The sequence below is a fragment of the Notolepis coatsorum genome, assembly GCF_963971535.1.
Source record: "Notolepis coatsorum genome assembly, chromosome: 16".
Taxonomy (NCBI): Eukaryota; Metazoa; Chordata; class Actinopteri; order Aulopiformes; family Paralepididae; genus Notolepis; species Notolepis coatsorum.
The window spans coordinates 18,331,170-18,344,939 of record NC_140180.1 but is presented as its reverse complement, the minus strand read 5'-3'; the positions used below and the strand labels follow the sequence as shown (position 1 = coordinate 18,344,939).

Below are 13,770 nucleotides of genomic sequence, written 5' to 3'. Positions count from 1 at the left end.
GTTGAGAGATGCTTTTTCGATTTGTAGATATTCTGTAGCCATTTTGTGTCGATCACTTCGCACAGTCCCTCCCAGTCCCATCTGAAAATGTACCTAAGAAAAACATCTCAACTTGCGGGGGTCACGAACGGCGGCCTTATCCTTTTTTAATGTGGAGACGCCGCCTGGCTGAGCCGAATCTCTGAGCAACACTACAGGTCACCTCTCCGGGGGTTAATGGGTGGGTGAGCTCAAACACGACGGCACCGCCCTGCACAGACGACGGCGCCGCCCCTGGAGGGTGTGAGCCAGCGTGTGTGCGCTGTAAACTAACTAGCCTCAACGCCAGACGGCAAGATATAAGTATAGAGCACAGTGGTGGCAGACGGTCTTCTCTTATTAACAATAATTTACAGTTGCAGAGGCCAAAGCCCTCGGATGAACCGGAGCTTAAAACATAAGACCCATAATCAACGACACCGTCTCTCTTGATTATGTGTACCGATATTTTGACAGTCCCGTCCCGCCCCATCCCCGCCCACCCAAATCTGATACCATCATGGTGCTGTTGGTTGTCCATCCTTCTGTCTCTCTCTCTCCCTCCATTAAATGAAACCCCAGGGTGAAAGTGGCGATGACGAATAAAAGAACGTCCGGTTTCATCCACACGTTTGGCTTCATTTTTCAATTCTTCAGCGTGTCCGAAAGTCCCAGAAAACGTCGGAATGCATTTAGCCTCACGGCACAGTGTTTGGAGAGACTCATCCGCATCCTCTGTACCACTGTCCTCAAGTCCCATGCGTGGAGCCGTCCCCCCTCCCTCCTACTCCTCCTCCATCTCTATGGTAACGGAAGGGTCCCGGTCACCAGCTGGAATGACAAGAAAAGAATGCCGCTGAGCATTTGACAAATGTATCTTGTTTTCAAGCTGTTCCACTGGTAAGATATTGTATCCAGAGACAGAGGTTCATTTGCCTCCAACCACCAGATGGCGGTAGGGAGCGACATTTGGAGCCCCCGAAGTATTGAAAATGAATTTGTATTCAGAGAGCCGTCAAACGGCAGATGGCAAGAGACTCAACAAACAGGATAGGTGAGCGTAGAAAACAACAACAACACAATGTGACTCACCCAAGCTCCCATCCTCTGACCCGTCATCCGACTCCTCCCACATCTCCTCATTGGCTAGTAAGGGGTTCTGGGACTCATTCAGACTCTTCAAGGGGAAGTAGTGGCCATTCCCTTGGCTGTTGAAACACATGGCAGTAAAATGAAGGAGGAAGAGCAGCAGTGTCAAAACCCTCCCTTTCTCATCCCTTTGTTCACACGATAAGGATTTCTTTAAAGGGGACATGCATTGCTATTCCTTGCACTATTTGGGCAACTTTACACAATTCCTGTGAGTCTATTGAACACATCTGTATGTTTTTTTCAAAAAAATTCATTGTTTTATATTTCTAATCAAGTACTCAAAAGCCACATTTTTCTCCCTTTGGATTTCAGGCTGTGTTGGCCTGGCTCCGCCCATAAGCACTTTGAGTGACAGTCATCCACAAAGTCTGCGACTGGCCCAGAGAGAGAGGGAGGGAGAGAGGGAGGGACACAGAGCATAAAGTTATCTCCACTGCTTCCCCGTGAGGTCCAGGTTGTGTGTAAATGAGTATGTGCTACTGCTGCTTCCCCGCGAGGTCCAGGTTGTGTGTAAATGAGTATGTGCTACTGCTGCTTCCTCGCGTGCGGTTTGTTTCCCAGACAGAAGCTCTCCCTCCCATTTTTATTGGCGATTTGAATTCATATTTCATCAATCGAGCCTCGGGTTAGTGCTGCAGAGTCTCTGAGCTCAATTGGGAAGATACCGCCCCCTATCGTCTCTCCCTGTGTAACTGCACCCCATTACTTTACACTGATGCAGGGGGGGTGGCCAGTATGCTCATTTTACTTTTCCGTCAAGCCAACTGAAGGATCGATTGTGCTCGCCAGCCCGGAAAACGCGTGGATTATGTATTTACAGGACCCAACACTAATCAATAAGCGTGATCGATATTTGGAATGGCGATCAGGAATTGGAATAATCTTTTTGGATAACATCTGATCTCAGGTAAGGAATTTATTTGACCAGTCTTAGGATAATCAGAGCTGTTTTGACCTATATATCAGCGTTTTCCCTATGCGTGCGTGTGTGTGTGTGGCTGTGATCGCTGATGAGGAAATGAGAGAATCGATTTTTCAGCCTGCCTCTATAGCGTGCATAAGTACACATACTATCGATAATCTAGCGTTTATTTGAAAACGATTCATAAATAGGCCGAAAAATGTCAACGTTTGTGTATGCTAGAATATTCCAGTAAATGCCTTTTATCACGGAATCTATATTTTCCTGAAAAACAAGGGCTTTTCAAAATGCTATAAAACGGAAATGAACCGATAAAAAAACAATCCGTTTCGACAATGTTGACTGCAAACAAGTCATTGATAAACGACAGGCAGATTAGACACATAGCCATAATTTAAGAGAGATTATGCGTTCACAACGGTATCATTGAAGTGGGTCCTGGCATTTAACCATGTTTCCCATGTTAATGGCTGGCCGCTAATGTCGCACCGAAAACTACCAAAGCAAATTCCTTGTATGTGAAAACTACTTGGCATTTAAAGACCTTTCTGATTCTGATTTATTTCTCCATCACCGCAAATCCGCCCCTCAATTAATATCACTGCGGGGGGCATTATCCCACAGGACAATGCATTGGAAACTTGTGTCCCACGAGGAGACCTACCCCTGTGAATATTATTGTGTGGATCGGAATACGGGTGCCACGTTTGGATATCCCAACTGCACTCAGACTGGGATATGAGATGCCAAATGTGTTTATTTTGTTTATTTCGTCATTGCATTTGTTTGTCATCCATAAATAAATTATTTTGAGCAGACCTGTCCATAGTGCTGAATCTTTATACGGAAGATATTTTCTAATTTACGAATATTTTGAGTGAGAAAGTTGTATTTAATGTTTAGTTAAGATAATAGAACCTGCATTATCATATACTCCAGAATAAACTTTTCATTGGCCGTGTTTCCAGCGTCTACTCCATGGACCAGACGAAACATTATAAATTAAAAGTTTATTCTGGAGCATATGAGTGTGGTACAATTGGAACGCGAGTGCAGTCAATAATAATAATCTTTATTTATAATATAGCACCTTTCATACAAGGATTGCAGTTCAAAGTGCTTTATATAATGAATACATAATAAAACAATCAGCAAGAGCAATGCATAACACAAATAAAAGTTGCAGCATGATGCAAAAATCAATCAATAACGCTGACAACATTGGGAAAGCCGACAACGTTAAATAACAATATTATATTTAAATAATAAATACGATTGCATGGGAGCTCTGCAAACATTGTGACGCACAGTGAAAATAGGCAATGGAAAGCTGCCGCATTGACTACAGGGATGAGGGTAATAGCTGGCACTGAATGAGTTCATATATAGCCTAGTCGGTCTGAAAAAAAAATATCTATTTATTATCATTTTCTCAAAATAATCTGACGGGCCAGGTATTATTGCTGGCGGGCCAATTTCGGCCCACAGGCTGCCTATTGCCGACCACTGGCTTAGGGCTTTGCGCTTAGTCACCACCATGTCTGTGAAGACGGTAGGTGCGTTGCGTTAACTGCTTGGTGCAATTTGCGCCGGGCTTTGTGGATTGGGAGCGTTTTTGGACGAGGCTCATTTGCATAGAAGGGGAACATGCCCATATTACCTCATTTAAATACGCGCTAATTGCACCGGACGCAATGCTGAACGCAGTTACCACCTCATTTCACCCGTTGCGCCTCCTGTGGATAGCAAACGGTTTCAGCGCTATTTGCACCGGCTTTGCGTCGGAAAAAGTCGCACGAAGCCTTTGTGGATTCCGCCCTATGTCTCCTTGATTCAATCATGGTCCCCAGAACAACACATACTGTAATAGGCAGGCACAGTCACCACAATGGATAAAAAGACATTGAAGAGAGTCTTAGTGATGTACAGCCATGGAAGAGAGTCTTAGTGGTGAATAGCCATGTAAGAGAGTCTTAGTGTGATGTACAGCCATGGAAGAGAGTCTTAATGATGTACAGCCATGGAAGAGTCTTAATGGTGAATAGGCATGGAAGAGTCTTAGTGATGTAGATAGAAACTTTATTGCTATTTCAACACGGTTGATTTGGGATTTGTCTTGGTGCCACATACAGTACAGAACAGACATTGTTAAAAACATACAATATAAAAACACAAGAATACAATCCCCACAATAAAAGTTTTACACAAACAATTAAAAAGAAAAAAATGCTACAGTATCTAAAATAAATTGCTTAGTGTTCCAGTTTAAAGTGCATATTGCCTTAAAGTGCATGGTGGCTGGTGCTAGCCCTTGTTGTGCAAAGTGCCTGTACATTTGTACTTGAGTTCAGGTGACGGACAGCCATGGAATAGTTGTATTGGTGTACACAGCCATGGTAGAGTCTTAGTGATGTATAGCCATGGAAGTCTTAGTGATGTACAGCCATGGAAGAGTCTTAATGGTGAATAGGCATGGAAGAGTCTTAGTGATGTACAGCCATGGAAGAGTCTTAGTGATGTACAGCCATGGAAGAGTCTTAGTGATGTACAGCCATGGAAGAGAGTCTTAGTGATGTACAGTCATGGAAGAGCGTGGAAGAGAGTCTTAGTGATGTACAGCCATGGAAGATGGCACTCGTTTAGTATACATGCCCAGATGTCCAGCTCACCTGGTGAAGACGGGGATGAACCATAGCCTCCTGTCCTCTCCGAACACCTGCTTCAGGTTCCTCCGAAGGCCCACGTTGAAACCGTTCCTGTCTGGACCGCCGACAAAGACTGGAGCTGAGAAGGCCTCTGAGACAGGAGAATGAGACACCTGGGTCAGATGTGTTGTGCTTTTATATTTCATAAGCCCACCCCTTTTAAATATCACTTTATAAAGACAAACCCCACCCACTTTTAAATATCACTTTATAAAGACAGACCCCACCCACTTTTAAATATCACTTTATAAAGACAACCCCCACCCTTTAAATATCACTTTATAAAGACAGACCCCACCCACTTTTAAATATCACTTTATAAAGACAACCCCCACCCTTTAAATATCACTTTATAAAGACAAACCCACACCCTTTTAAATATCACTTTATAAAGACAAACCCACACCCTTTTAAAGATCACTTTATAAAGACAAACCCCTTCAATCCCCTTTTAAATATCACTTTATAAAGACAAACCCACACACTTTTAAATATCACTTTATAAAGACAAACCCCACCCCTTTAGATATCACTTTATAAAGACAAACCCATACACTTTACAATTAATTGTTATCCTTACTTTTCTCTCACCTTGTTGTCTTATGATTTTATGCCCTTTTTTCTGTACGTACACTCGACGTACCTTTAAATAAAGGTTTGAAATTAAATTAAATCTAAGGAGGAGCATTCCAATAAAGACATAATAATCCCTCACCTAACGTGGACCTGTTCTTGGCCACCAACCAGCAGTGGTAGCCGAAGAGGAACATGAGACTGACGAAGAACATGAGCGCCACAAACATGAGGAAGAGGACATGGAACTTTGCGGGCACGTTTTGCAGTTCCCCCTGGGAGAAGAGACAGAGAAATAGGAGAACCAGTAACCCAAGAAAGAGAACTAAAAAAGGAGAAGAGGCCTAAGATCTACGTAGATCTTTCCTTAAAGGAACACGCCAACTTTTTGGGAAATTAGCTTATTTTCCATCTACCCTGGAGTTAGACAAGCAGATACACCCTTTTCTTCTCTGTGCAAGCATTAGGCTTAGGGAACAGCCGCACAGTTAGCCTAGCTTAGCGGCATTCACTGGAAGTAGGTGTGCCAGTGTAGCCTAGTTCCCAACAGTCACAAAATACAACTCCCACACAAACCCAGAAGTTGTAGTTAATCCATGTGCTCCTGAAAAACGGGGCTTTTGAGGTGATGAAATCACTGCGCCCAGGGAGCAGTGGTTCGGCAAAAAAAAATTCAGAGTATATATCTGCTTAGAAAACGAAAATGTCTTATTAAAAAATATATATTCACATGGTAAATACACAGGTCACAACATGTTTACAGGAAAGTTTTGGGGTTGTATTTGGAGTGTATTTCGTGACTGTTGGGAACTAGGCTACACTGGCACACCTACTTCCAGTGAATGACGCTAAGCTAGGCTAATGGTGCGGCTGTTCCCTAAGCCTAATGCATGCACAGAGAAGAAAAGGATATGTATCTGCTTGTCTAATTAAAGGGTAGATGGCAAATAAGCTAATTTCCCAAATAGTTGGCGTGTTCCTTTAAGTCTTGTCACCCATGGAACTGATGACATACACATTCTCTCATCGCATGATCTGACTGAATCACAGGATAGGAGGAGCGTGAGTCATGTGAAGACCAAGTGAGACTCACCACCCAATACTTGAGGAAATACTGAAAGACTGTCGCTGCGATGAACACACAGTACAGCATGGAGTAGGAGAGGAAGAGGAGGAAGTACTTGTAGTTGTAGAAGCCCACGCAGTTGTTCACCCTGGAAATAGACAAATACACACACACACACACACAGTGGTCGGTACACGTTTTGTCTTGGGTTTTACTTCCGACGAGAAGGTAGATCTACTGTAAGTCGCTACTCACCATGGACAGTGGTGGTCCATCTTTAGGACACATCTGAAATATGCAAGAATTTACATAAGAATTCAAACATCGTTTGTTACACATTCAATACAGTGCTGTTATCACAAAAACAGTTTCAAATGTATATCACATTTAGATTAATTGATATAAAATTGTCAAATTCATTTTACTTGGTTGTTGATTAGAAGCAATGGAAATAAGCCTCTGAGTTATTATTTCACAATTCTATGAAAATTGTAAAGATGTTTTCCAAGTGTAATATTTGACAGGAAATGTGTTTCTATATGATATGTTTAGATATTATGCAACATTCAGGGGAAGAAGAAAAGAAATTAAAAAATGTTTAAAAAATCCACTGATTCATTGAACTGGTTAGTTTTAGGAGGTTTGGATACATTAGGTTCTACTGCACACATGTTTATTGCCTTTAATCCATGTGCTCCAGTGTTCTACTTTGGACTAAAACTCTGAGGTCTCTCCCTGATTCAACATGGCCCTAGTCAGGGCACCGGACAGGCCTACATTTCCTCTTGGTTTGGTTTGGTTTGTGTAACCTCTCCTTTCACCACTCCTCGTTATACCCACAATCCTAAATTTCCCCAAGGGGATCAATAAAGGAACACCTTATCTTAACAGGATACTGATGTTGAACTCGAGTAATGCAAAGTAATAAGATAAGATATTCCTTTATTGATCCCCTTGGGGAAATGCAGGCACCATTCAGGGAGGGAAGGTATGGGCATGGTAATAGTAGAAAGACATAAATATAGGCAATACAATTATAGTACAGTACAAAAGTAAAAAAAATAAGCAGTTATATTAGACATTACAATAAATATGGTCAATAACACTTAGGGCTAGATCCACAAAGAATGGATTGCACGGAGCAAGTTACACCCTTACTTAAAATTCATTATGAATTGAAAATGGGGGACCCTGATGTAAACAAGACGAAAGTCTTTCTCTGGTCTGCATCCCCTTAACAATTGTGTGTATTGAGCCGTACTGTATTGTACCCATTCTGCAATCTGTTAATAAAATTTTCATTCAATCAATCACCGTGCAGATTGATTGATTGAATGAAAATTGTATTAACAGATTGCAGAATGGGTACAATACAGTACGGCTCAATACACACAATTGTTAAGGGGATGCAGACCAGAGAAAGACTTTCGTCTTGTTTACATCAGGGTCCCCCATTTTCAATTCATAATGAATTTTAAGTAAGGGTGCAACTTGCTCCGTGCAATCCATTCTTTGTGGATCTAGCCCTTAGAATCTGAATATATACTATGAGTAACAAGTAAAGGATATATATACTATGAGTAAGTAAAGGATACAGTATACACAGGTGTAGTATACATAAGGTACCCCAACTTATTCTTTTCCTTTTTTTTTGTACTGTATAAAGCACATACTCAGGGGCTCATACAGAACCAAGCATTTTACTGTAATGTACTTTATACGTGAGTGAGTCGTGACAAATAAAAACAAACTCAGAACGTTATACGTTGTGGTCCGTGCAGTTTAGGTGAGAGTCGGACACACTTAATGATCAGACATTCCTTGTAGTTCTCGAGTTCTACTGCCCTTAGTTCTCTAATGCATACTGTTATCACTACTATCATTATTAGGTCGCTTTCACATATAGTTTGGTGGACTCTGTGCGATTCGGGGGGGTGAAGTTGCAACCTTGTTGCATTCTTCATTTGGTTCGGTTTGCTTTCACACTGCAATTTGTCAAGTGCACCAAACTTTCTGAACAATGTCACGCGATCGAAAAGGGCGCTCGTCTATTGGATATATAGAATCCCAAAAACAGGCTTCGGGGACAGCTCTACAGCGCATACACACACACACACCACATTATTCTGCGAAGCAGCCCAGCACACACACATACACCACATTATTCTGCGAAGCAGCCCAGCGCACACACATACACCACATTATTCTGCGAAGCAGCCCAGCGCACACATACACCACATTATTCTGCGAAGCAGCCCAGCACACACACATACTGTACACCACATTATTCTACGAAGCAGCCCAGCCCAGCGCACACACATACCACATTATTCCCCGGAGCAGCCCAGCGCACACACATTATTCTCATATATTGCTGAAATGCTGACGCAGTTTTTTTACTTTGATGTGACATTGGTCGATTGTTCTATTGAAGCTCATTGCCATCATTCTCTCGCTAAACAACTTGTACACCTCGTTGTTTTTGTGAGTGGCCACAAGCAGCTGTTTAATTAGCTCGTCTGACCATATTTCTATCAAGGCTTTTACCTCCTCATTCGCCCACGTCTGTCCACGAGACATGTTCCACGCGTGCTTGTTTTGCAGTGCGCGCTGCAGTGTTTGTTTTGTTTCCTTCTACTCAAGATGCACAGTTTATCGGGTCACTTCCTATATTTGGTCTTGCGTTTGGTCCGATGAGCATTCACACCACAAAAGTATGCACCAGGGTCAGGGGTGCAGTGCTCATGCCACGCGGTACCACGCCGTTCCACCACCTTTCTGAGCAGAAGCACGCGCGTGCACAAAAAAATGCGTTCACAACTTTCACTCGACTCGTCGTGCGCCAAGTACCGGTACTCACCTAGATACTTGTCTTTGCATAACAATAGCATAATAAAGAACGAGAAGAGCAAAACCAAAATACAAGCCCTGTACCAATTGGTGGGGGTTTGCTTGAGCTGTGGAACCAAATGGTCCCGACTGGAAGGATGAGACATTTCTTAAGTTGTGCTTCAGAAGGAAACTGTCCTTCTGTAAACTGTAAGTTACATTGTTAATTTAGTTTGTATTTACTTTTCTAGTTTAAGTTAATTCAATTAAAGAAATTGTAACTACAATATTGTATCTACAATTACATTTAAAACATTGTTTGTTTTTCAACCATATCTGTTGACATTGACAATATAAATTATTTATATTGAATGCTACATCCTGCTACCTTGTCAGCTTCTCTATAGGCAATATTTACAAAAACTAAACTAAAACTAGTAATTTCCTATACAAACATGTTTCCTACTATTTATGCATAATAATCATTCTAATCATAATGCTGATCGGAGCTGTTCTGTGCGCACGCGAGGGAACATTTATGCGTGCACGTGATGTCATTAAAACACCGTGCAACCACTTATGAAATCACCACTGCATCACTGACCCAGGGTTCACTTGGAAGCGAACCGAGACCTACGTTTTCAGGCAGACCAGAGTTCGCTTTTTTGGTCCGCACTAGAGTTTGAATGAGCTTTCACACTACCCCAAACCAAGCAAACTATCCGAGGAAACAGACTCTGGTGCGTTTAAAGCGGACCAAACAGCTCTGGTGTGAATGCGACCTTCCTTGCACTTTGTTCTATTATTATCCTACCTGTTGAATTTCCCCAAGGGGATTAATAAAGTAACACTTGACTTGATAAGAGACACGAGAGGTCGAGAATGCAAACCTTTGGGTGTCGCCATCTCCCATCACCCGTCTTGTTGCAGGGAAACTATGATGCTATTGACTTCAAATTGTAAATATAGTTAGTTTAAACTTTATATATGATATAATGTGTTTAGATTTAGCATTCAGGTAAAGTACATTTAAGCATGTGTAATTCATGGCACAATTAAAATGGGAATTTGTCTCTCGCAGTTGACTACTGTACATATTTCTTCCTAAATAAGGTCCTATGGTGGCCAGCGGAAGGGGAGGGACTTTGTATCGCTATATCTGTCTGTCCCCATAAAAGTAGACCAATCGCAGATGATGATTTCACCCACATCACATGCTGAAACAGCTAGCCCAGCCAGCCAGAAAGCTATGCCATGAAGAGAATTCATTCCATTCATGGAAATAAATGGGACAATTGTTTTGTATGCCAGAGACCAAGCTATATTCAGCAGCAACACACAGGAGCTTTGCCACATCCTCTTTGAGAATCTAAGCAGATAAAAAATTGCCTCATGCTAATCACGATTATCATTGCTAATGTAGTCAGTGAATGTTTGCTACTCAATATTTAGGCTACACATGCTAATATGGATATGGCCGTTAGCAAGCTTATTTAATATTAGCTGCTTTATTACATTGATTGCCTGCTGCCTATGCCATTGTTAAGACTATAGGTCTTGTGTAATATACAGTATATATAGCATATGTGAATAATAATATAATGGAAAAAAATACATTTTGAATAATGATCCTAATTAGGCATATTTCTCTCAAAATCCTCACTTTTGCACTCGTCCCAGTATCCTCTGGCATTCCAGATGGCAGCTCCTCCTCACTACATTTTCTAATACAGCTGCAGTATGTTATAAATCAGCCTCATGTCGGTCTCTTTGTTCAGATAACAACACCAACACTGCTCTGATTGAACACCGCAGGGCTTTCATTTCAAACAGAGCCCGGCTCTGAGCAACACCTTCTAATCATCACGATAGTCCCGAGTCAGCAATATCCTCTTCCATCCCCTGGGGGCAATCTCCTCTAGTTGAAAGGGTTGGGGGGGAGGGGGACTGACTTACGTTTCACAAACGGAGCAGTGGTGACAGCGGTCAGGCTTCAGGACCTGGCAACGGTCACAGAACCTGATAGCTGGGAGACGAGAGAGGAGGATGGTCAGTCGAGAGGACAGACATTTGAGACGAACTTACCCCTTTTTGCGTTACTTCCCACAGCACAGCCTAGAACTTAGTCTGAGCCATCAGCACAAGTGAAATAGATACATTTGAGATACATCACACCAGTGGAGATGTGATGCCCATGCAGATACACACACACACACACACACACACAGAGCTAATTGCCCTAGCTTCTTTGTTTTCAGGGATCGTGTGCAACGACCTGTGGGATGTGTAGCTAGAGAGGGTGAGAGAGGAATGCTGTCATTTGGGGGCATGTTAGTGATAATGGTGGACTTTGCAGTAGGCCAACAGCAATGCCAATGATGATGCCTACCTTAACCAGTTCACACAGCTATGGTAGATGTGTACTGTAGGGAGCAGTATGGCATACAGCATGATTATTACACCATCATATCCTTGTGGAGAATAGCATAGAGATAGGATGTTGTTTTACAGACAGCAGCCATTTACCTCCAGAAGACGCTCGAGTGAAGATTGGCAGTTTCTTCGCAATCTCCACCAGGATTTGTCTCTGAGCGTCTGGCCTCTCCTCCAACTCGTATCTCTCTTTGTCGGAGTACGACAGTTGAAACTGGGGGCAACGAGGAGACAGTAGTCAGCTCAACCGATTTTCTAATTGTATCATATTCCTGAGATGTTCCAAGATTGTCTGGATGATATATCATCATATTGAAGATGATATTGTAAATAATACAGATGTATGGCTACTGGCTAGGGGGGGTACCTTTTTGCAAGGCGGTGCAGGTGTGGTGAAGATGGACTTCCAGTATGTCCAAGAGAACATCACAAAACAGACATGGAATACCAGTAGATAGGCCACTGCAGAAGACACATAATAGTATAATCAGTCATCGCTTGATATCATGAAACAGAATTAAATTAGCTTGTCTAGCAGTGCTCAAATAATATGCACCGAACAGGAGAACTCACCTTTTTCTAACGTGTTGGTAAGTGTGACTACAAAAAGAATAAAGTTGACAGAAAGAGAGCATGAATGAGTGAGTCTGTTACCATACATTTGAACGATTGTTAGTTAAAGTGCAGCTGAACCGACATGATATATTATGACAAAACGAAACTGGCTAGCTAGTTACCTAGTTACCTAGTTCTGACGTTAGCTACTCGACTGTCTGGCTGGCTATGTGATGACTGGCTGACTCGGTGTGGGATAGCTACATATCTAATATAACCGTTCTGAGAGTACAATCGTATATATTACCAGTGTCACAGTCTATAATCGCCACAGCTAAACAAAAAGTCTAAAAACACTTCCCCGTCCAGCTTGCTAGCATCATTCTGCATAATGTATTCTTGGTCAACAACACTGCTGTGCGTCAGTCGAAGAGATAGCAACGACGAGAGATCCAAATCAGAACGTACGGTACAATTGTAAAATACTTACACAAACATAGCTCAAACACATAGGCGTAGTATGACCACAGGGCCACAGACGTTATTATAATCACAGGGATCCACGAGAAAACCCGTTGACAGCATCTCAAACCTCTGGAGAGAGCCATGTTATTACTCCATCAAGTCAAACTGCTGGCATCGTCGGCGCTCGGCTACTCTTCCTGACTGACTGCCTGGGATTTATCCATCTGTTATATCTGGGTGCGATTCACAATCACAGCACCTCCAGAGCCATGACCCTGAGCACCTCCAGGCATAGATATATATAGAACACTAGATAGCTTGCCCGCGCTGCCGGCCAATGGAGAGCGACGTCACTGAACCGCCGCCAGCTTGCTCCAGTTAGCCTTGAGTGAGAGTGAGTGAGCTGCACAGACAAAAATACTCATAACTCGCTGAAATATTGACGGATTTACAAACGGTTTGGTTTATTACAAGCATTATTAACGTGGCTATGATTCAAGCAGTTTGTAAAAAAAAAAACATCTTTAAAAAAATGAAATTATAAGTATGCAGTATCATAACTACATCTTTGATGTTTATAGCAAACCAACCCGTTTGTAAATCCGTCAATATTTCAGCGAGTTATGAGTATTTTTGTCTGTGCAGCTCACTCACTCTCACTCAAGGCTAACTGGAGCAAGATGGCGGCGGTTCAGTGACGCTGGTGACTCCGCCTTAAGCTATCTAGTGTTCTATAGATATCTATGCCTCCAGGAGGGGGGGGGGCATAGGTGTTCTATAGATATCTATGGGGGGGGGGGCTGTATATTTTCCCCAACGGAGTTTCACTTCCGCGTTCGGTTTGCGCGATCTGATTGGCCACAAAAATAGATAATAAAATAAGTATAGCAAGTATAAAAGTACGTAGACACAAATGTTCAGTATATACATACAATGCTCTATGTAGAGTAGAAGTAACTGAGTTACCATACAATATACTATACAGTGCAAAGCAGAAGTGGGATGAGGTACAATTTAGGTACAATATAATTTACAGTAAGGTGTAATGAAGT

General features: G+C 42.3%; 1 protein-coding gene across 1 annotated transcript; it reads right to left on the bottom strand.

Moving 5' to 3' along the window:
- Window positions 1-537: 537 nt before the first annotated feature.
- Window positions 538-12,910, bottom strand: zdhhc15b (zDHHC palmitoyltransferase 15b). Its single transcript, XM_084332302.1, has 11 exons — window positions 12,744-12,910; window positions 12,272-12,298; window positions 12,066-12,160; window positions 11,792-11,912; window positions 11,222-11,291; window positions 6,692-6,724; window positions 6,464-6,584; window positions 5,513-5,645; window positions 4,762-4,888; window positions 1,111-1,226; window positions 538-849 (listed from the first exon to the last, which is right to left on the bottom strand). The coding sequence occupies exons 1-11, from the start codon at window positions 12,859-12,861 to the stop codon at window positions 803-805; spliced, it is 1,008 nt and encodes a 335-aa protein (XP_084188428.1). The 5' UTR covers window positions 12,862-12,910; the 3' UTR covers window positions 538-802.
- Window positions 12,911-13,770: the final 860 nt, after the last annotated feature.